The 22889-nt window shown below is 35.2% G+C and overlaps 1 protein-coding gene across 3 annotated transcripts in view; it reads right to left on the bottom strand.

Annotated features, from left to right (window-relative positions):
• TTC27 (tetratricopeptide repeat domain 27) overlaps nt 1-22889 on the bottom strand; it is a 106356-nt gene that overhangs the window by 18913 nt on the left and 64554 nt on the right. For all 3 annotated transcript variants that reach the window (XM_008493966.2, XM_030447259.1, XM_030447260.1), the window contains exons 11-13: nt 13633-13728; nt 12187-12309; nt 6054-6281 (exon numbers count right to left, since the gene is read on the bottom strand). In XM_008493966.2, the coding sequence (XP_008492188.2) occupies nt 6054-6281; nt 12187-12309; nt 13633-13728 (447 nt within the window). The remainder of the gene's footprint in view (nt 1-6053; nt 6282-12186; nt 12310-13632; nt 13729-22889) is intronic.

Genomic DNA, 22889 nt, shown 5'->3' with positions numbered 1-22889 from the left:
TGCAGAGAGCCATAAGGTCACCCCTTAGCTTTCTTTGCTGCAAACAAGACAAGTTTAAAGTCCTTAGCTGCTCCATACAGGACTCCCCTTCCAGCCTGTTTACAGCTTTGCTGTCCTCCTCTGAACGTGCCCAAATGCCTCCTCATCCTCCTTAAACTGCACACAAGCACTGAATGTGAAGCTGCATCAATGCTGAAAAGAGCAGGGTAATCACCTCTTTCCATCAGCTGCTTATACTGTGTTTGGTGCACTCCATGATGTGGTTTGCCCTCTTGGATGCCCTGGCAGTGCTGGCTCACATTGAGCTTGCTGTCCAGTGCTGGGATGAATGGGAATGGTTCTGAGTTGTGCCAGAACAGGTTTAGGCCGAACATTAAGAAGCATTTCTTTACCAAGAGGGTGGTCTAACACTGCAACAGGCTTCCTAGAGCAGTGATTGATGCTCCAATCCTGTCAGTGTTTAAGAAGCATTTGGACGATGCACTTATTAACTTGCTTTAGCAACTAGATGATTCTGCAACTAGATGATCCCTGTAGGTACCTTACAACTGAAATAATCTGTTCTATTTTAAATAGTACCAGATACAGGCACAAATTACATCAAATTAAATATGTATTTTCATGGCTCTGCCACAGCAAGTTCTTGATTTGCCACATGGCTAATTCTCAAAGAGCTGCAAGTTAAGTAGTACCACCTTTTTTGAAAAGCTTTGTAATTCAGGAAAGTATCAAATCGCAAGTACATGAACAGAGCATTTTCTGACAACATTATGCCTTTTAAATGTATGAAGTTTAAATTAAACAGAACATTTTATAATGTGCTATAAAATCATTCCAGGCAGTATTGCCTACTGCAAAAAAGGTTGGGAAGACGAAGATGGAAAACCAAGTTAAATTAACTCTAATTTATATTGAACAACAACATATTAATTTCACAATGTCTGGTTAATGTTTATAACCTCGTGTTTTGGGTACCAGTTCTGAAGCAAGAAATTTTAATAACAGGCTCTTTGTAGGAAACTATAATGGCTACTTAAACACAAAAACAATACCTTAAGAAACATTTGCAAATCATTTTATAGAGTTGAGGATAAAGCTGTTGATTCGTATGTAAGGAGCTTCTGCCTCTACAGATTAACTGTAAATTCTGTAGCAGGTGTTTTTGCAGTTCTCTCCAGATCAGACTCATTTTTCTGTTTCTGAGATCCACCATAAAATCAGTAACAAGATAATTACTCCTGACTTATCTGCTATAAACTTCATGGTTAATATGCTCCAAAACTTAGATCCCAGAATACAAATGTATGACATGAATCCCTGTCAGATCTGGCACTGTGGTGAGCAGGCTTTGTGATACTAAGAAAGGAACTGAACAAGCTTGACAATAAAGATACCCTTTGCATTTGGGGGATGTACATGGGATGGCCCATCCTCAAGAGAATATGGATGAATATGTGAAGACAAAATTGCCAATTATATCTGACCTGGGAAAATACAAAAATCTACTCTTCAGCATTGTTAGCCTGTCACTTTCCATAAGCCTTAAACTCATTATTCAAAGAAGAAACTGCACAGGAGAAAAAAAAACCCAGTGTTTTCCAAATCTCAGAGTATAATTAATAGGAAATAAACATTCACTAAATCTCCTTTTTTAAGCCTCTTTTAACCATCAAGTTTACAGACCTCCAGCACTTCCACATGGCAGATATCTCATTAAATCCCCTTTCTCTTCTTTCTAAATCAATAACTTCTGGACATGAAAAGCAGGGAGTAGAGACAGGACCAATCAAGTATGAAATTGAAAGCTAGCTCCGAGTCTACAGATTAGTTTAAATAATGCTTCTGTAAAGGGTGAGAAAAAAACAATTTGTTATGACTCTAACATGTAGCAGCAGCATTCACTTCTGAGCTTGTGCTGCCAGTATCAGATTTGACTAAAACTTCCACCATTGTAATTTTTGAGGTTGATGGTGAACAGCTACAACTCTCATGAACTGGCTTAGCAATGTTTAAGCTAGGCAGCTCCTTTCTCAAGGAAAAAATACAGCATGAGGAGAAAGTAAAATGATTCTTTACTTCTGTGGAGAAAAGCTACATGAGCAGGGATCTTGTAAATACCATAGTGACTGCAAAGAATGATAAATAATTTTCTTCTCTTAATGATATGACATGATATTTTGGCTAGAAGTAACTATGTGTGATGGTTTCAACTGACTGGAAAAAATGTGAGAACTGGACATGGTAGAGAAAATTGGGAAGAAGCTAGTCAGAAGACATTACTTAGCTCGATCTTGATTAGTATGAATAATCAGGCTCAAAATGTTACCCTACAAAAGGTACTCGGCAATATATCTGTACTCACCAGTCCTTCAAGAACAAAGGCAACTAATTTAATATGGAAGATGTTAAATTTAAGAACTACTTAAATGGAAAAGTAATGTAAAAAGCTAAAAGGGGTGGCTAAAAGAATAAGGGTCTGGAGAAAACCTGAACCATTTCAAGACAAGGCATTTCAAGACTTGAAACAACTGCATATTACCATTCAAAAGTCTCTAAAAAGACTGGAAAATTATATCAGTTAGAAACAAAATAAAGTATTAAGAGGGCATATTTTAAAAACAGGTATTCTAGACAAATGATAAAGCTCAAGAAGAACAGGTCTGATAGGTTAAATGAAAAAAACATAGCTGTGTAAAAAAAAAAAAAAACCAAATAAAAGCCAAGGTTCATTGCCTTCATCTACTATAGCAATCAAATGGTATTTCATCATCCCTTAGACATCTGGAAAAGGACCATCATTTTTTTCCACAATACAAGTAGTATAATGACTCTTTAATAATACATTCAGGATACAATTTAGGAATGGACTTTAGCCATTTTTTGTGGACAGAATGATAAGAATTCCCTTTTTATTGGGGAGGGTACAAAATCTGCTGATCTCACTGGCTGACGTAACAACTGCTCTGAGGACAGTGACTGACTGAGAGGTACTGAAATAGAATCTTCATCCAAAGTTCAACACTTTTGTCTAGGGTTGCTGAACTTCCTTTTTTGTAAACAGAAAAAAAAAGTGAACTGGCTAGAGGTTCAAATGTTGCTATTGACTGGAAAAACACATGATAGTGAGTTGCAAATTTTTGTAATTTTAAAAATCTCAGAGAGTGACCACTGGAGGAAGATAATTTAGGCCTAGGACTCTTCGTTAAAACCTGCCAGGTATGACAGGCAAGACTTTAAGAAGTTTAAATGATTGTGAAAGACTTTAAGAAAGTTTAAATAATTACAATATAGCTTAATACTTCAAAAAAAAAAACAAAACACCAAACCCCAATACCAAAAAAACCCCCTAAATGTATCTGAAGAAACTTTTTTGCATTTTTAAAGCAATTTCTACTATTTGCATATGGCACACACATAGAGATTTTATTTTCAGTCTGAAAAAAACTTCAGTGAAATCCTGTTAGGAATACAGCAGTGTTAGTTTAGAAATAATCTATATTCTCTAGAGCAAAACTAGAATTTGGAGTTAGTAATTATAATAAACTTTAAAGAGCTCTAGTTGAGTCAAATCCTCACTGACTAGCTTTTTAATAACTGACATAATTTATTATTGTAATTCAATTTCTTTTGAATGTAACACAGTGACAGAACATACTATAGTGTTAAGTAAGTACAGGGACTTTTATCATAATTTAAAATGAGAGACTAGCTCAGCTGTGGTTTAAGTTACTTTAAGTTACTTTTAGAAGATGAATGAGAAGCTGCATTGCTAAGAAGGCAACTCTCTTTGCAAGACTTTACTTTCCAGATGCAGTTGACAGCAATCTGACTTTTAATGTGTGACTATTTTCCTGTGTTGAAGAGAAATCACTTGTCTTGCTTTACACCCAGGAAAATTAACCTGAGAAGCTATGAACCAAACAGTCTAGCAAAAAAGAGGATTATTCTTTTGCAGACTGTGACATGGTAGAGAATGTTGTGGGCATAAAGAAGGTGCTATGAACACTTCTGGAAAATTTAAATGTGAAACAACTGGATATAGAGAACTATACCCTGTTCAGGACAAGAACTAACAAATTGAACAAGCCATAAGTATTGTTCCACCCACTTTCCCTACTGGAGAACTGACTGCATGAGCTCTTTGATTTCTGGATTGTCTCAGTCCAGCCTTGCAAGATACCCCCAGTGGAAGTGAGAGAAACATGCATCTGACATCCAGTGGACATATAGTAGAACAAGTAATTCTGTGAGCAGTGGTGCTAATGAAGATGAGTCACAGGTATACTTGAACTTTCAATCCTTTGTGGATCCTCCAAAGTCTAGTGTGGTGGTTGGCTCATACTGCAAAGAGACCTGAACCAAATTTGGTGAGCTGGTCAAAGAACAGACCTAGGATTAAAGGAAAGTGGACAGAGAATGCTTTTATCCATTTGATACTTTGAGGAATCACTTGCTGCAGTCTAAAAATCTTTCCCTCTAAAAAGGTTTCTGACAACCACAAATAAAAGGAAAAAAATTTTCTTTGTAATAGGGAGTCTTTGTTTACTGATAAATTATCCATAATTCTGAGAACAAATCATTAATAAACATCTGCCTTGTATTGAAATCCTTTCATCTAGAACCACCTTACTCTGTGGTCTCCATCCACAAGAACAGCAAATAATAGGAAAAGGAAACAATTCATTTCTATCATGACAGAATCATAGGTAGACTTTAGAAGACACTGACATGTCAATCTACGCTACCCATTTGTTCCATCTAATTGTTTGGAACAATTCACATGAGTCTTAAATAAAGATTCCTGAACAACAAGATGAGGAGATGTTTGCTTTCCTATATCGTCTGGCCTATTTTTTCTTGGACTGCCTTATTGGAAGGTTCCTTTCAGAATAGGTCACAAAATTAAAAAAAATCTCAGAAGATGATTTCTCAGTTTTGAGCCCTGTAGGCCATATTCTGGAGTCCCATATTATCTGGGAGTCCTCTCGATTTCTGAGGTAGTTTGTAGTATGTATTTTGTTGGTATTTCCTGAGTGAGTAAGAGACATGAAACACAAGGAAAGCATTTTGCTTCATTTTGTTTTCCATTCTAAAGGTGTTTTTAAGTTATCTGGCATTGACTTGAATAGGAATAGGACCCTATATTCACTAGAAAAAAGTATGAAATTGAAATACAAAAAAAGCTTCAGGATAAATGCTCTGAATGGCTAGAGGTTTTAATTATTTCCTAAAGGAGAAGTCCAGCTGGTTATGTGGAACTCAAAATAGTAGCTTCAACAATATTCTTTGGAGGTTCAGATGGATGAATAGCCTATTTTGCATGTACCTGGAAATGGGAAGAACACAATATATATCCATAAATGACTACAAAGCTACAAATTTTCAAGACCTTTCATAGGGTAGATTTTATATTAGGATGCAATCTACTGGCTGAGAAACTGAAATAAGATTACCAGCACTGCAGAACACCTTGCATGGGATCTATCAAAATAGCCAGCTTCATCAAGAGAATTCTTTTGACTGTGGTTTCAGGTTTGATGCATTACTGTAGTAAAAGCTATTTTCATCACAAGTGTAACACAATGCTTCTCAGTGACTCCACAGCAGGACAGACGAAAACACATGAAAAATAATTCTTTGAAATACAGAAAGAGTTTTTAACTTAAAGCCAGCAGTCAAGGCAAAAGGATTTCAATAAAATCTGCATTCTTGTAGCTGTTCTGCTTTACATTCATTCATGATTTATTTGATGATAATGAATAATTTTCAAAAGCTTGATTTCTTTGAAATAGAAGAGCAGTACAGGCAAAGAGCTATCTGCATTCAAGGATCTGAATGCAAAACCACATCTTCATTTCATTGTGCTACTGGTTTTAGCCAGGCTTCCAAGCACTTGGTGAAAAATTTGCTAAAAATAGTAATATGTTGTTACTTTGTAATATGTTGTAATATGTTGTTACTTTGAAAATTGTGCATAGAATTGCCTTTTAAAGTGTGTCATCATCCAATACTGAGCACATCAACCAAAACAAGTAAGTGTAACATTTCCCAACCTGCATAGGGTTGATCTGCACTGAACGTTCAAAGCACTCTACACATTCCCTGAATTCCCGGTTGCGGAGATGGAGGAGGCCTTTGGAACGCTGGGCACGGGCGCTGCGGTGCCTGGAGAGCTTCCAGGCCTTGTCATAATACTGGTGGTCTTTAAGAACATCACCAAGCAAACAATATAATCCTGGTGTTTCCTTTTTCTCTAGCTCCCGCCTAAGTATTTCTTCTGCCTGTGAAAAAAAAAAAAAAAGAAAAATCAATAAATAATGAGGGAATTTATTTCCAGTTAATCATCTACCTGAATAAATACTGCTTTACCACCACGCAGTCATTAATTGAAGGAGAAGAAGTAGGTAGGGATAGTATGGAAAGAGTATCTTGACCCAACACAGCATCAAAGATAGTCTAGAGAGAATCTGGTTCCAAACTGTTTTTTAAAAATACACTTCCAACATCAACATAACGTGATGACTTCAGATTTTTACGCATCAAGGAAAAAGGTACCCAGGAAAACAAGCAGCTAGCTACTTATTTTATATCTTAGGTGTATATTCTGTCCTAAGAACAAACCACAGTCCTGTCCATCAGATCTGTGGTTTTTATATAACCTAGTAAGTGCCTTTAAAACAACTATAATTTCCTTTTTTCTAATTGCTCTTTTCCGAAAATAGTTATTTCCATTCTATTGTGTCTGAAGACACATTCACTTTCATACTCGTTTTGGGAAATGCTACTCTTCTACATAATATACAGAAGCTCTAAATTTAGATCTATATGTCTGAGATAAAATACACTCAGTATATATATATGTATATATATACACCCCATTATGGAAAAGAAGACATAAGCTGTGTCTCACAGACATCTATTATGGGCTGTAATCAATTTTCAAAAGCTCTTTATCTCAGGGTCACTATCTTGCATTAACAATTAAATTATTGTTTCTTTCTTAAACAAGAGATAGTCTTCTTTCTGTGGCTTTATGAAAAGATAAATATACCGTACAGATCACCATTCTTCAGACCAAACTCTTACTTCAGTCCCCTGCTGCAAAAATATAACATAGATAACTCAGCTTAGTATAACTTTTCTATTAGAAAAGATCTATTTGAACCATCTGAACCAAAAAGATCCAACAAAGTCTGCCACAAAATTGGTCTGACATGGTAACATCATTCTTCTATCATAGCTAGTTTATCCAAAAGGAAACCTGAGTTTATCTCTGCACGTAAATTATTAGTTTTCTTGTCTATGAGAACCATTTTCTTTGCCATGATCCCTAGAGAATCAAACTCTCTTAATCCTCTTCCTTCTACCAGTAAAATTCATTGATCCTGTCTGAAATTCATATTTAGAAAAAATATTTCACTTCATTTTGAAATATCTAATGTGTAGTAATTTTAACACTTCATTCTCAATATAGTTTTTTAAATTATAATCTATGAATTTGAAGTGCACAAATATGAAATAGGGATGTATTTTTAGATTTCTAAAGGGATTCTAAACTAGCAAAAATTGAGTCCCATTTAGAGTGGCTGAATATTAACAACTTAATGGCAAGCGTTTTTAAGTTCCTACAGAGCAGTTCAAAAAGCCAAAGACTATTATTAGAAATTTAGAATTAGCCTATTCAAAGCACTAGAAAACCTTGCCTGAAAAGGAGACTGCACTTGCAGAGGGTTTGAGTAAAGGACAATTTACTTCCCCTTCCCTGCCTCCATTAGTTGCCATGGCAAGATTAAAGGCACACATATTAGTAACAAATCTATTAAATTATTTTTTTCTAGAGCAGAGAGAACTGGGTGCTTTATTACTGCAGTACTCACATTAGATACCAAAAAGGAAGGGTGTTTTCCCCCTTCATATAAAGAAAAAAGACCAAAATGTTGCTGTGTAAACAGCAGCTATGAGGTGAAGAGTGCACTGTGTGCTGCTGCTTTACCTCTTCATCTGCAGGGCACTCCCTAGAGCTCTCATTGCTGTTCTGTGCCAGTACCTGGTACTAACCACTCACTAAGCTAGAAAGCCAACTACTCACTAACTGTAATTCACATTTAAGAGCATAAAAACATCATGTTCTAGTCCAAGCTTATAAGAATTCATTGACAAGATAAATGTTTCATCACAAAGATAAAACAGAGAATTAAATAAGCAGAAATATTTTTTTTCTTCCTTTGATTACCTATCTGATCACCTCTCATGTTACAAGCCATTATATTACTTGTATCTTTAAAGGCCAATACAAAGGATCATAAATACAAACTGAAAAAAAATACTGTATTCTCAGAACATTTGTCGTATGTCTTCTACAAAATCAGGTAATAGTTTAAAACTGGGTTTCACATTTTGCTTAGTTTTTTGTGAAGAAAGATACTCTTTTTCCTAACTTTGTAGTAAACTACTTTCAAAACAGCACATTTAATGTTTGAGAAGAACACTGCTTTTGCAAAATAGAGATCTTGTCTTAGCAAAAATCATTTTTCACACAGCTCAAGCAATGTACATAAAAGAAATAAAACCACTCAATATTTATTCTTACTCATTAAACAGATATTAATTTCATGCTTTACAACAAAAATTATATCTAAATTAAATAAGCTTTTATAAGAATATTATAAACTGCTACCTAACAAGAAAAAATTGAAGCTATGTAGCCTTTGCTGACCGAAACAGATGTAGTTATAACAACACTGCTTTTCACAGAATGGTCTATAGCAGACTGGATGGAATTCTAAAGTGTAAAAGTCAGATAATTTAAACACAAGAAGGATGTAGGCTATTATATTCCTTTCTGGACTACTGTGGATGATACGGAATTAAACAGACAATGTTTAATAGAAGTCCTCAGTCAGCACACAAGGTTCTGTTTTAAATAAAAGGTGATGCACCTTTTTGTTACTCATTACAGGGACTCCTGGAAACCAAGTTCAATATTCATTCTGCATTTGGCTTCTGTCAATCCACATGTTCCCATACTTTTGTTTCTTTAAATACCCTATTAGCCTCTATTAGCCTCACTCTTCACAGGTAAACCAGTCCTATTCTTCAGCAATTAATTCCTTCGCTTTCATTTTTTTCTGCCCACATTATTTGCTAGGCTACCAGAGAAAGCAGCATGAAGAAGCAGAACAGATCAGCATGGAAAGAGGTCACAAGAAAAAAAGGAAAGCTTCGAAGATTTCATTTCATCTTCCCTGTGACTACATGCATGACCTTGGGCAAAACATTTCTTCCTCTTTCTCAGTTTTGTAGCTACATACAGGAGTGCCTATATGCTTTCTATATCTGTTTTACGTAGTGGAAAGCATCAGGTTCTTGAATGAGCTCAAGCACTGATCAATATGGTACTACTTGACTTTGCATCTGGGAAGCGTTTCCTTCTGAGATCTTAGCATAATTGTGTTTTCTCATCAAAGATTTTGAGATACCTGTGCCATTTCATGACAAGAAAAATAGTTCCGTAGAATGTGGATTGCTGGGCATGTTGGTCTAAAACCAGACTGTGTACCACACTGTTTATTCTGAGATGACAGAACAGGGACAGGTCTGAAAAGGGTGTTGCAAGATGGAAATACCAGGCTGATGCTAGAAAGTAAATGTCATGAAATTATGAAAGAGCAGCAGCTACCATGCTCTAGAGTTCCTGCAAGGGATTAAGGCCTCATTTCAGTTGGAAGAACTGAAAATTCACACACATCCTTTCTTTCTAATTTAGCAGGGAAATACTCAAGTTTTTGGTGTATTATCCATTTCCTGTGCAGTTGAAGAGACCTCTTACATCTTAAGCAAAGAAAGTTGCCCACTGTAAATAATATTTAAAAATGCTGGGTCCCCCTTACAGGAAGAGACACTTTTAAACAGTGAATCTCATTACACACATGAAGATCAGTGCCTCCTGTCACTGCGTCTGTTAAAGGAACACAATGAGTAAAAGATTGGAATGGAAAACCACAGCATTTATCGATGTACTTGTTTTCAGATTTTATAATAATTTTTGTTTTGTTTTGTTTTATTCTGTGCCCTGTTTCACTTGCCACTTGGCACTCTGTTACTCTTCTTTTGACTTAATGATATGACACTAATTTCTACTAATTTTGTACACTTTATGAAACAAGTATAGAGCCATGTTTAATAACAGTAGTTACTATGTATGTTACAGTAAGTTCCACTAAAACATTTGCAAAATCTTACTCTGCAAAAATTGAACTACTACATGGACTTGTTATAACTGAGTGGAATTAGGTATTTCCTAATTGCCTAACATGTAGCTTCACATAGCTTTATCTACATGGCCTGTTTTTATGTCAGCACATAATTCAAAAGTAGTAGGTAGGAACATATTACTTTGATGTGCAAGTACTCATCAAACACGTTGATAATGCTGATATGTAGCTGTTTTATTAGATTTTTCAGTATTTATATTCAGGTTTTCTACATAAAAGCATTTCTGGGTGAAAAAATGCAGCTTATTAAATAGTTTGTTGTTTTGGGGGCATTACTCTAAGTTGTTTAATGACATACATCAACCAAACAACATATTACTCAGGTATATTTTTGTGCATTTCTAAAAAAATAATTAACATCTTTAAAAATGCTGTTTATAAATACAAACAGTTCATGCTCTGAAAACTTTCTGATAAGGAGCACAAATAGACAAAAACTTTGGTGCATAGCTAAATGTTTTTAATTTCCTGGCTTTTTTTAAATCTGAGACTGGCTTTTTGTTTTTTCCAGCAGTATTGTGACTTAGTCCTTACATAGCATTTTCTGTTTTTCAAAGCACAGCACGAACCCTCATTCTGAAAGTATTTCTAGCAGTTTCCTGTGTCAGATATCCTGTCCTATTCTCCAAGTGCCATTTTCATAACTCCCTAAGGGCAGTTTGTGAATGTAACTAGGACAGAATGCATTTCCAGGAAATGGAAAATATTGACCTCTATTTCTCCACTGTACTGAAAAGATTGGGATATTAGCATACTATCCCCAAGGCAGGCATAATGTGACACACCATTTGACAGCAAAACTTATCTGTTCGTTTATGATGACCAAAATGTAGGCATTGTTGCCTGGCAGTAAGAAAAAATATGCAAGCATGAGAAATTCTGCATTTTTTCTATTAGTTATTGCTCTTCATTTGGTAAGCTGTGATTAGTTTAAGCATAGTCTTTTTGTTTATGGCATCATAAGGCACCCATACATTCATACATTTAATGCTAGCATACACCAAACAGAGGGAAAGAAGAGGGAAGAAAAGAAAAATATTTTTGTCTGAAAGTGAGTATTTCTGAAAGCTATATAAATTCTGAAAAGACAGCAAGTGAAAACACACACAAGCAGCCACTGCTTCCAGCTATCATTTCCTAAAACTTTCCTATCATTGCTTTAACAATAACAGCAAAATAATCAACAATATGATTGCTGCTACAGCCTGCTACCAGCATTTTTAAACAATTCTGTCACCAATGCATAAAGTTAGGTGATGGCTTTAAATTGTCCTTTTCTGGAGCTGATCACACAAAGCAACAGCACTGTTACAGAAATGATGGAGAAGTTCAGGAAAACATGAATGTAGACTAACCAAAATAAAGGCTTTTAATCTCACACCACTTCTTGTCTCAAACGTTTGATTTGTATTTGAATGCATTTTCAATATATTAACATCAGGTAATTAAATAAACTAAGTACTGATGTAGTTGTTTTTAGAGTGTCTTTAAAAACTACATTTAATAGTTTGAAATCAAGTGAGAAATAAAACATATCCCCTCCAGACAAAGCTCCAAGACTCCATCATGAATGAGTACTGCAGCCTTCTTGAAATACCCACATTACACTTGCTGTGATTTTCCTTTAATATTTTCAAGAATCACTGTCACAATCTTCTTGCTCCTTAAGTTACTTCTTATTTACCAAAATCTGTCATGTCATCATTGCTTTACATATTTTTTATTTTTTTAATCATTCACAAGTTATGACAGACTCATGTCACGTGTCCAGTTTTTCCTAAACAGACTTTCCTCATGATAGCCCTGTACAAGTGAGTGTCATCAGTGAACTGACAGCTCAAGGCAGAAAGTCCTTCACACCTCAGGTCCTATTTCAAGACAGGATTTCATCTGTAAAAAGCCTTTTTCTTACCTTTCCATGCTGTCCTGCTCTTTCATAGCAGATTACTACATCTTCCCACATTTCCAGCTCCTCAAATATCTGTAAGGCAGAGTTGGTGCATCCCAGCTCAAAGAGTAAGCTTGCAAGCTGACGCTGGAAAGAGAAGAAATTCCAAGTAAGTGGAAATTGGTAAGTAAATGATATCTGCATTTTTTAAAGATGTTGGAGGCATTTCAGATTTTTTTTCAGTTTTTGTTGATCCTGACTGGATTCCATGACGTTCTCCACAGATGTCATGGGCCTCATGGACCTTTAGTTGGGTTCAGTATCTGTTACAAATTCATGAAGTTACCATGGGGGTAGAGACTAGCAGTAAAAAAAAGAACTGGCTAAAGCGCTTTGATATAAATATGTAGCAAACTGGCAATCTGTAACAAAGTAATTATTTCTTAGCTCGATACTGATCTCTGGCAAAAAACCCTACATTTGCCAGGGTATGGAACTGTATCTCATTTATGTTTTATTAAATTTCTTCAGAGTCAAATTTGGGAAAATTTGTATAGGCAATGCCTCTAATTACTATGATTACAACACTGCAGTCATTTTCCATAATAAATACCTAATTTAGTATTCCTGTCTTTGGTTTGGAGAATAGGCTTAGAGTGAAAAGTGTCACTCAGACAACTGGAAATAAAAACCACATTTGCTAGTTCTACTGCAAGTGCCTCTTGGAAGGCTGACCAAAATTTGGGAAAGCTAGGACAGATGTGACTGGTTAAAGCAACATGCATTGAGTGAGACACTGAAAAGTAATAAAGCACCACTAAGAGTAAATAACACAAACAATCTGGAAGTATGCGATGTAAATAGTGTTCTTAAGTTTGTTCAACACAGCAGCATCAGATAAAACTTTTAATTTGTGGGTTTCTGTTCTAGAAAGAGTTTATGATCAAGATAAACAGAGTAGCTTTGGAAAAAATGATCCTCTCAGCACAAAAGGGGCATGGCTTGAAAATCAGCTTGAGTTCTGCAGTGTATTCCTGACTCCTAATTGGGCTGCTTTGACCCTGATCCACTTCCTAAAAACAACCCAACCTGGACAATCATTAAAAGATGAGAAAGATGCAAGTAATCATACCATAAGTAAAACAGCAGTATATATTAAAACAGTGGCAAGATTCTTTCTACAGGAGGTAAGTTGGAAGCTAGTAAATTTGGTCCATTTTTTATTGGAGAAAAAAGGACAATTAAGAAGAACTACACTACATGCAATTACTTCTGTGTATGACAGAACAAGACATCTGAAAGCAAAACACTGTATAACTTCATTTCCTTCCAGAAAAAAGTACTGTGTTGTTAGATTACATCTTTATTATAATAGTGTTTCAACCCAAAATTATGACACGCTCTCTTGATTCATGCAGTATCAAAAATATTATGAACAACAGAATTTTAAGTAACAGGATTGCTTCACACCTGAATGGCCCAGCGTGGGGGCACCTGACAACAGTAGAAAATCTTCATGCGTTCAGATACTGATGTATTTGCATCTTCAAATTGGTCTGCAAGTGCCTGTAAATGCAAAGTGTATTCTGGTTTAGAATTTACTGAGACTTCAACAAACAAACCTACCTAAAAAAAAAAATAAATAATAATTCTAAGCAATCAGGATTTTAGGCATTCTTAACGTAACTTATATTAAAGATAACATTAGATTCCAGTAATCTTACACCATAATCTGCATGTTTTTTCATTATCTCAGGTAAGAAAGCGTACTAAGCATTGATATTAAAATACATTAATACAGTTAATAATAAAGAAAAAAGCTTTCAAGATATTAAAATTTCAAAATGCATATAGCAGGAATAATCATCATATTTACAGTCCTAAGGACATACTTGCAGAGTAAAACTGTGTCAAATACTGAAGTGACCTTGTTTAATGCATTTCAATCTCTAACTAGTTTTTCCCTAAGATAGTACTGATGTGGTTTAGGGATAAAGTTTCTTTTTAAAAAGAGAAAGGCAAACATAATATAGTGGACCATGCTGCTGCAAAAAGTCCTAATATAGTGTAAATTATTGTGACTTGGAGTACAATTCAGGCTTTTGTTCGTTTTGGTGGAGCATTGGATTATTAATATGTCTTTGAAAGAGAACTTTAAATTCTGAACAGTAAAAATGAGAGAGCTTCAGCTCTAATCCTTCCTCTGAAAATCCACTGTGAAATTATTTAAATCAAAATTCAGCAGAAAAAACAATAAAATATTAAAGGTAGCTATAAGCCAGAAAGTTGGGTAGAAGCTTTAAGACAATGCAGTCATCATTAGATTAGCAAATTTAAGGCCAGATTCTAAATTAGAGAATATTAAATTATATGCCTTCATATGATTCATCTATAAAAGTCTCACATATAATTCAACCAGATTTTTCTGAGCATGGAAAATTAATGCAGATTCCCAAACAAAAGGAGAAATTGAATAGGATCAATTCTTTCTCTCTCTTTCTATATCCAACTGTTGGCTCCTCAAATTATATGAATAATGCAAATAATAGATGTTTAAAATTAAAATAATCAGCTACGTGATTGAAATTGCTAAGCATCTTGTAACTGCTACTGATAATTGGATTTATTAGGTGGTTTTGTTCTTCTAACAAGAAGGGAATCACAACAGGCAGCACTAATTTAGGCTTTAAATCCACACTTCACCACCTAATTTTAAATACTCGTATTTAAAATATTCAATCTTATTCACATTCTCTTTTATAAAGTTACCTCCATAGTCTTGTTCCTAAAAAATGTTCCCCCAAAAATGACTGAGGTGCATTTGTAGTGAGGAAAGGAAGAGGCTAATAAAATCACATCCTTTACACAATTCTGAGCGATCCAAAGGGAGTCAGATTAAAATAAAACCTTTAAAGCAACATTAATTAATTACAGAGTTTGCTTGACTACAAATTAAGTAACACCTTGTATTTCACAGTTTTAGTTCTGCAGAAATATTCTAATTCTGAAAAACTGTCCAGTTTCTTGGGTGATCATTTTACAAGAGCAGACAATGTAGTAAACTACAGTTTGAAATTTTTAAAATAATCACTCTAAGCCTGAACAGAGACAGATAATCCTAAGTATGTCCTGTAAACTAGTTTGTTGAGAAGAACAGAAGACATAAAATGTTTTAATTTAGTAAGCATGCTTTGTTCCTATTTTAGCTTTGTTTTTTAAAGAAAATTCTCCCTTTTCAAAAAAAGACTGGAATTCTAAGAAAAACTGGTTTTGAAAGCAACAGTATTGGAAGATTTGTGAGCATCTCTTTTGTATACCTCCCAAGCAGAAAAGCCTAATGTAAATCACATGTTGCAGGAGAAAATTTCTATCAGCAAGTACAGTTTTCTGCCCTTGCAATACTGTCCTCTCTTCTAAAAAAACCCAAAAACATAGGTAGAACACATGAATATTGCATATTCCCTAAAGAAGAGTAAATTCCAATGAACTTGTTATTAAAATCCATGGCTTATATACTTTCTTATATGTTGGAAAAGTAATCTCTGGTAGTTCTACCTACTTGTGAAATGTAGAAAATAAACTATTAAAAACTGCTGAAATCTGTGTTTCTGAATCATGCTTGAGGAAATAAAATTTGGGTTGTACAGTGGCAAGAAAATGAGAATCCTAACCTTAATACACAGCTAGTATCTAATCACATAACAATAAATAAATAAAATGAACAAGAGAGCATCTTTTTCATTAATAATCTTCAACCTAACTACTGTGCAAAAAAACCCCCCCCAAAAAACCTATGTAAAAGCAGAATATTTGCAGCACAGCCAAAACACATAAGATTTGAAGATTTGGTGTCTTAGCTTAACATGAGCCTCCAGTTCCTGCACTGGAAATTGTTAAATACAACTACAGCAGAAACCAACTAAAATTCACAGCTCTTAATGACATTTAACTTCTTCCATATGTAGCATTTAAAAAGATCAACCCCACCACTACCACCACATAACACACCCTTTCCACGGGGCTTGAGCTGCCATAGGTAAGTTCTTAAGTTAAAAACCTCACTACAAAGAGATACATTACTCCAGTTTGGAAACAACACGAATGTGGATAGTTTTGATGGATTTTTATATTATAAGTAAGACTATATTTCTCCCACATGAAAGCAGGAAAAGGCAGCTCTAGAAACTACAGTTCATTCTTCCAATCTCATGTTGAAACCTCTAGTAAGAGACTGACATGGTGTACTTATCCCAAACACAGGCTACCTATTGTGATCACTTCAAATTAAGAAGTACATTAGAGCTTTTGTCACTTTATAAATTAATCTCAGTCTAATCAAATACAGCTGGTAGTCACCCATGACATGAGTACATGAAGTCTGTAAAGGATTTTTTCCCCTCTTGGATGTCATCTCCATGCATTCATTCCAGTTGCAAATCCCTGCTTTGCTTCTGTGTTTACCGTATGAATGACATCGCTATGGTCCTGATGAAAAAATATCAGCTCTGCTTTTGAGCCTGCCTGAATTTCAATCTCTTGATCCTCTCATCATTTTTACTGTTCTTTTCTTTTATGGATGACAGTTCGAGCTTTTTCTTTTTAGCCAGACCTTATCTCTGTACTTAATCTTTGGAAATACAATTACACCCTTAGGGTTTCTTGTGAGAGATGTCATATTTTTTGCAACATAATGTTATCTGATTTCTCAAACTACTTATAGTACCACTTCTAAAACTGTTCTTCATCCAACTGGTCTGAAGTTCATCCCTCAAAGTTTTGTTAAAATATAATCTTCAAGTAGCTTTCTGTATCTGAGATAAATAAATGACACATCTTCCCATCCTTCTTTCTATTCTTACACTCTTTATTCTAGATTAAATAGCTATGTAATTTCGCAAAAATGTGCCCCTTACTATCTAAAACTGTAACTATACACAAACAGTTTTCCTTCTATTTCATCTGAAGGATGTCTTGATGCAAGCTTAATTAGGAAAAAAAAATCCCACTAAAACCAAGGAAAAATGCCCCAACCCCCTGTCTTTTGAAGAGCAAGATCCTCATTACTTATCAAAAATTTCTTGAAAACAACATACTTTGTGCAGCAACTATTTCATTCCATCTAGATCTTTTCCCTCAATAACACTGAAGATAGGCCTGTCCATATCCAAACCTAACTCTGCCCTAATCACACATCTGCCTGATAAGTATTGATACATAGACAGCATTTTATCTGTGCTACTGCATCCCACTTCTTCCCAGGTTTTCATATCATTAGTGTGACTGCACCACTTTTACCTGTCTTTCTGATAGGAGCATTTCTAGTTTTAGTGTTCCACCATATATCTTTCAGCTACAGAAAATCTTGTTTCACAGACTGTATCAATAGTCATAGCTTGTTTATCTTGTTTTCCTGCCTTCTCCCCACTGCTAACCAGGCATCCCACTGTTACCAACCACACCCTATTTCAAACATTAGGTTTTACTACTTTCATACCTGATTACCTGCTACGCACTTAATGGTACCACCATCTCTACCCTTGTTAGCATCTTATATTCCCCCTCATACCCTTTGATTTATCCTGGTACACTATTTATGATTTTGTAGGCAGGGAGATTAGGCAAGTTTTTTCTAATCTTCCACTTCTCAGTCTAGAGATTTGTCAGTCGGCCAGAATAAATTTTCCCTAGTTAATGCCTCTGGGATTCCAGTGGTGAACTTCTACCCAAGTCCTTTCTACAGTAATGCTCCCAACAGCCATAAACCACAATGTTTCTTTATCACCTAACCCTGACCAAAATATTGACTGTGTGATTATCTTATCCTGCTTTTGGCCTCCTTCTCCAACAACTCTAAGCTGTCACACTTCTTACAGGCTTCTATCCTTTACAGGAAAGAAAAACAAAACCAAACCCTCCACTCATTTAATTTATCTTCTGCTTCTTTATGCTGCTTATAGTTTATTAAACAAGAAGTGGACATTTTTGTAAGCTTATGCAACAAGCTTTTGTGGACCCTCTAATATCTACAGACTTTCATAAAACTTCCAGAGAGTCATTGTTAAATTTATTCAAATTTGCTTTAAACTTAAGACCTAATACTAAATACTTTGCAGTCTTTAGGTGGCAGTGATACAAAAATATTTGTCTAACAGAAAACCTACATAATTCTCAAACCTTCAAAACTTCAGGTGGCTTTGTATGCTTTAAACTGTCCTCTGCCAAATTACTTTTTCTAACAATAAAGCTTGAAAAACTGTGCACAAGAAAGAACTATAGTCCAGGTTGGCTTGGGATGTATGACAGTAGTTGACACAGTCCTGTTGCACAATAGTGTCCTCAGTAATACAGAATTACTAATAAAAGCTGCATTTCCCATTAAGAAAACATATATTATTGGCATCTGAAATTCAGAAACTCTCTACATGTTAGAAAGCAAACAGCAAATACAGAGAATTACATATACAGAAAAATTGAGTTTTCTGAATTTTCCTTCCTGTGTATTAGTTTAGCTATTCTAAGCTTTCCTACTGTACTATAGGTATTTTAAGTCCTTGTAGATACAGAATTAGATCTTGAGCAACACTTTTGAGGTAAACTTACTTTTAAAAACCCCAAAACATTGCATTTACAATCCAACAGCTCTTTGTCAACCCAGGAGCTCCTGTAACCAAGACCACTGGTATAAACTGAGACATACCCAGACTTCTAAAATTCAATAGTCAAAATACTTAATTTTCCAGTGAAGCAATGCCAGAAACTGTGAAGCAATAAAAACAGTTTTCATATTTATGCAATAAAAATTTCCTTAATGGGAGAGAATAATTTTTGATTGATAAATATTGATATAATATGAAGAAAAATGAAAACAGTTGAGATTAGTCTAAACTCCACAAGGGATATTATGATCAAATAGTGATTATTGTATTCATTGCCTATTTTATCATTGGATAAAAAGACAAGTTCAGTACCTTTGGACTTGTTTTCAACCATTATTCAGAATAGCATTTTGACATGTAAGACAGGACTTTCTTGCTTAGAAGCTACAGTTACTTAAAACAAGTATTAAGCTATCCTTTTAAAAAGTTCACAGATTATATATTTCTATTAAATGATGAAAAACTATGAATAGTCAAGAACTGGAGCAGACAAACACAAAACAAAAGCTATTACGCAAGGATGTATTTCAGCATCAAGAAAGAAATGCTCCCCCCCCCTCATTTATGATTTTCAAAGGGGAATTATGACATTAAATACTTGAGGAAAATTTATTACAGCAATCACTAGTACAATTTATGATTTATGATTCATGGAAACTCAGAAAGACCATTTCTTACTTTGTGCAAAGATGCCAAGACAAAGTACACTACTTATTGGAGAATTTCTATTATTCACATTCTCAGGAGAATGAAAAGGTTCTGTGAGAATGCTGCAGAAGTTCAATGCTTAAAAAGGTAAAAATCTTACCCTCATCTTACAAGATTCATTAGAATCTTGTAGCTTTGAAGACTTTGAATTTTTTGCTAACTTTACAAGCTCACCCTTTCAGTCATTCTTCCAATTAAATTATTGCTTGATAGGACTGACTTCAAATGGTGTGTAGACTTAAACCAATTTTTACTTAAACAAAAGTTTTTATTTAAACAAAGTTTTTCTATGCATTTTATTTCAAATCAGTGTAATCTCTTTTTAAACAGCAGACTAATTCCCCAACTACTGCTTTGCATTTTTTTTCCTCCCACTCTAGGACGGACAGAAGTCTCCTTGATCTGTAAAGAAGAGAGGCCTTCTTGTACTGAATATTCAACAATATCTACCCCACAGTATTTTTCTAGTAGCTTGTTCTGATATATTTTTCAGTTAGAACACTGTCTCTTAAGAGCATAGGTACCTAAGTAGTATTGAGCATGTGATGTTTGTTTTGTGACTTCTCTATCTCCTATTTCCTTCTCCCCATGAACAGCTATAGAAACTCACCATCTGCTATCCCTTAGCAAATAATTACAGTTTTAAAATTACTGGGCTGAGAAGAATGCCAGTGGAGGCTTCTTCAGGACAGCCAACTCTGTGCTATTTGCAAACAGGTTTAACCCTACTGGCACCACCTGACATCAACCTGAGATTCATGCAGCATCATCCATGACAGATTAGGCCTAGAAAAGTTTCTAAAATGTTTCAAGTGTGATGTATTTAAGGCTGTTATTCCCTTTAAAACCATAAGCAAGTGAACAGCTTCTTATACAAAGGCTTTGTCCATTCTTGGAAAAGGAAGAACTTGCTTGTAACTTTTAATCTGACTGATCTTGTGCCAGAAGCCATCTATTCTGTTGTACTGTGATCTTTCCTCCCAGTCCCCATCAGGCATTACAATACACTGATATATAGCATAATTTATGTCAAACATTTTTGTTTTGTAATATGTAACAGGTATATTCTTTGAGAGATGCAGCCATCCCTCAGAAAAGACACAAACAGAAGGGGATAGTCAAGTTGAACCCTTTAGTTTAATGACTTTTATATGCAGTATTTATTTGTTAGTTTAGGTAAGATATTAATAAACATTCATTCCTCTTCATGATCCATTTAATCTCCCATGTATTCCAGCTGGAACACCCTGGTCAAGGAGAATAACCTACTGCAAAACATCCTGTCCCTTTTATCATTGCTGACAGACTTGAGTTTACAACACATCTGCATTTTGCTCAAGAGTAAATCCTATTACAGTATAAACATGAGAAATAAAAAAGACAAGCTGACTATAATCAGCAGAAAAAAACTCATTCAAGCTCTATCATAAAACGTAAGTAAATGTACTATAAATAAGTATTCAAAATAAATGTGTATATAAGGCAAAAAATTAATTGCATCCTAGGAATTAGATGGTCATTTCTGAAGAATGTAAACAAAAAATACTTCAAATAAATCAAATCATTTCAGAGAAAAAGTTCTTAAGACCATGTTATTAACTGCAAGCCTGTAAACATTTTCAGCTTCCTCCCACCTAAGGTAGTGATTGGATGGTATTCTGTTACACAAATAGAAGACTCCAGGAAAAAAAAAAAACCACAAAACAAAATGTCATATATTCAGGTAACTCAGTCCACTTTTTTTACTGGCAGTCATACCAAGCATAATTCTTGGAAAAAAAATATTGTCTAGTCTTATCAAGATACCTGAAACCATAGATAATCAGTTGTTCTAATCACTATCAGTCCTTTCTGCAGTAGTAAAAATAGCCAGCTTGCCTTTTTTTTTTTACATTAGCAAAGTACTGTTTTGCAACTATTATTATTATTCAGTTGCAAATCCCAGTAATGCTTTTAGTTATTTGTTGAAGGGGGGAAGTATGAGGAGAACAGACAGACACGTTTAGTCTCTTGTCCTGAATTTGACCAGAATGTCTCAGATAATGTCTTGGGACACCCACTGTTTTCCATACTTACAAAAAAAAAAAAAATCTTTTTCCTTGACTGATACCCAGTAGTTTCTGTTGAAAAATTACTTGGCAGGCAATACGCATTCTTCCAGTAGCTGAGCCTGACCCAGCAACCATAGCGTATATGATGGTAACTACATTAGAAATATGACACACAGGCAAAGTGTTTAAACTTTAGGTATCCCAAAGAAAGGCAATCACATACAAGAAGTCTGTTTTCAATATATGTATTTTCTTGAAAGATATCCAATCCAGTTCCTCACATGTTCCTGGAAAGCTCTCTATACATCAGGGAGAAAAAAAATCAACCCCTGCTATCTTTCTCTGCAAATGAATTATCTGCTGACCAAAGAGGAAAATAAGCATCTGCAGCAACAATTGGCTTGAAACCAATTCCATTTCCAGTAAAAATGAAAACACCTTAAATGCATAAAATATGCCATGCCTGATTGTATGGCATATTCAAACAGAAGCACATCAAGCTCCCCCCAAAGACTCAGTTCTTCTTTTATCAAAAAAGAAGGAATCCACAAAACTACAGTTCTTTCCACAAGCATATAGCAATATTGGGCACAGTCTGTCTGGTACACAACTAATTAAGAAACCAAACTAAAGCAAAATTTTCATTCAGCTGGGCAGTTGTATGGTCTGTGCTGGTCACTCACATCAAAGAGGTAGAGGGACAGAGAGTGGACAACACCAGCTCTGCAACTTCACAGAACAACTATAACTAAACAGGAACTCGGTACAGAAAATCTTGCCCAACAAAACCACAGGTTGTGGAAACAGAATGACAGTGTAACACATACACCCTTTAATATGTTAATAGCCTTCAATTACTTCACTGAGGACAATCAGCTGGAAGTTCTAACAGTACTGGTCTTGCACTGAGGGCAATTTTCTTGCAGATCTTCAGGAGAAGGTAGCACACTGCTGCCAGAAGAACAGATGCACTTTGCTTTCAGCTATTTCCTTCCACTTGAGATACTCTAACCTTGGCCAGCGGGGAGGAACTGAAGGACAAATAAACTCCTCTACCAGCAGCTGCCACTGCCTGCTTACTGCTAGCATTTTTTTTTCAGGGGGGAAAATAAAGAGAACTCCGCAGTGTGCTGGGCTTCTCTGGCAGTTCATCCAACCCTGAGTCTGCACCTTTAATGGAGACTCAGAGGGAAGGCTGCAGATTTCAGACCAGAGGAACTGTCCAGGCAAGGTACAGCTTAAGGTCTCCTAAAATAGTTTTAAAATTGCACTATAATTTGGCATTTTACAACTTTTAAGTGTCTGAACTTGA

The sequence above is a fragment of the Calypte anna genome, chromosome 3 (genome assembly GCF_003957555.1).
Source record: "Calypte anna isolate BGI_N300 chromosome 3, bCalAnn1_v1.p, whole genome shotgun sequence".
In the NCBI taxonomy this organism is placed as follows: domain Eukaryota; kingdom Metazoa; phylum Chordata; class Aves; order Apodiformes; family Trochilidae; genus Calypte; species Calypte anna.
This window is presented reverse-complemented; position numbering and strand designations above follow the sequence as displayed.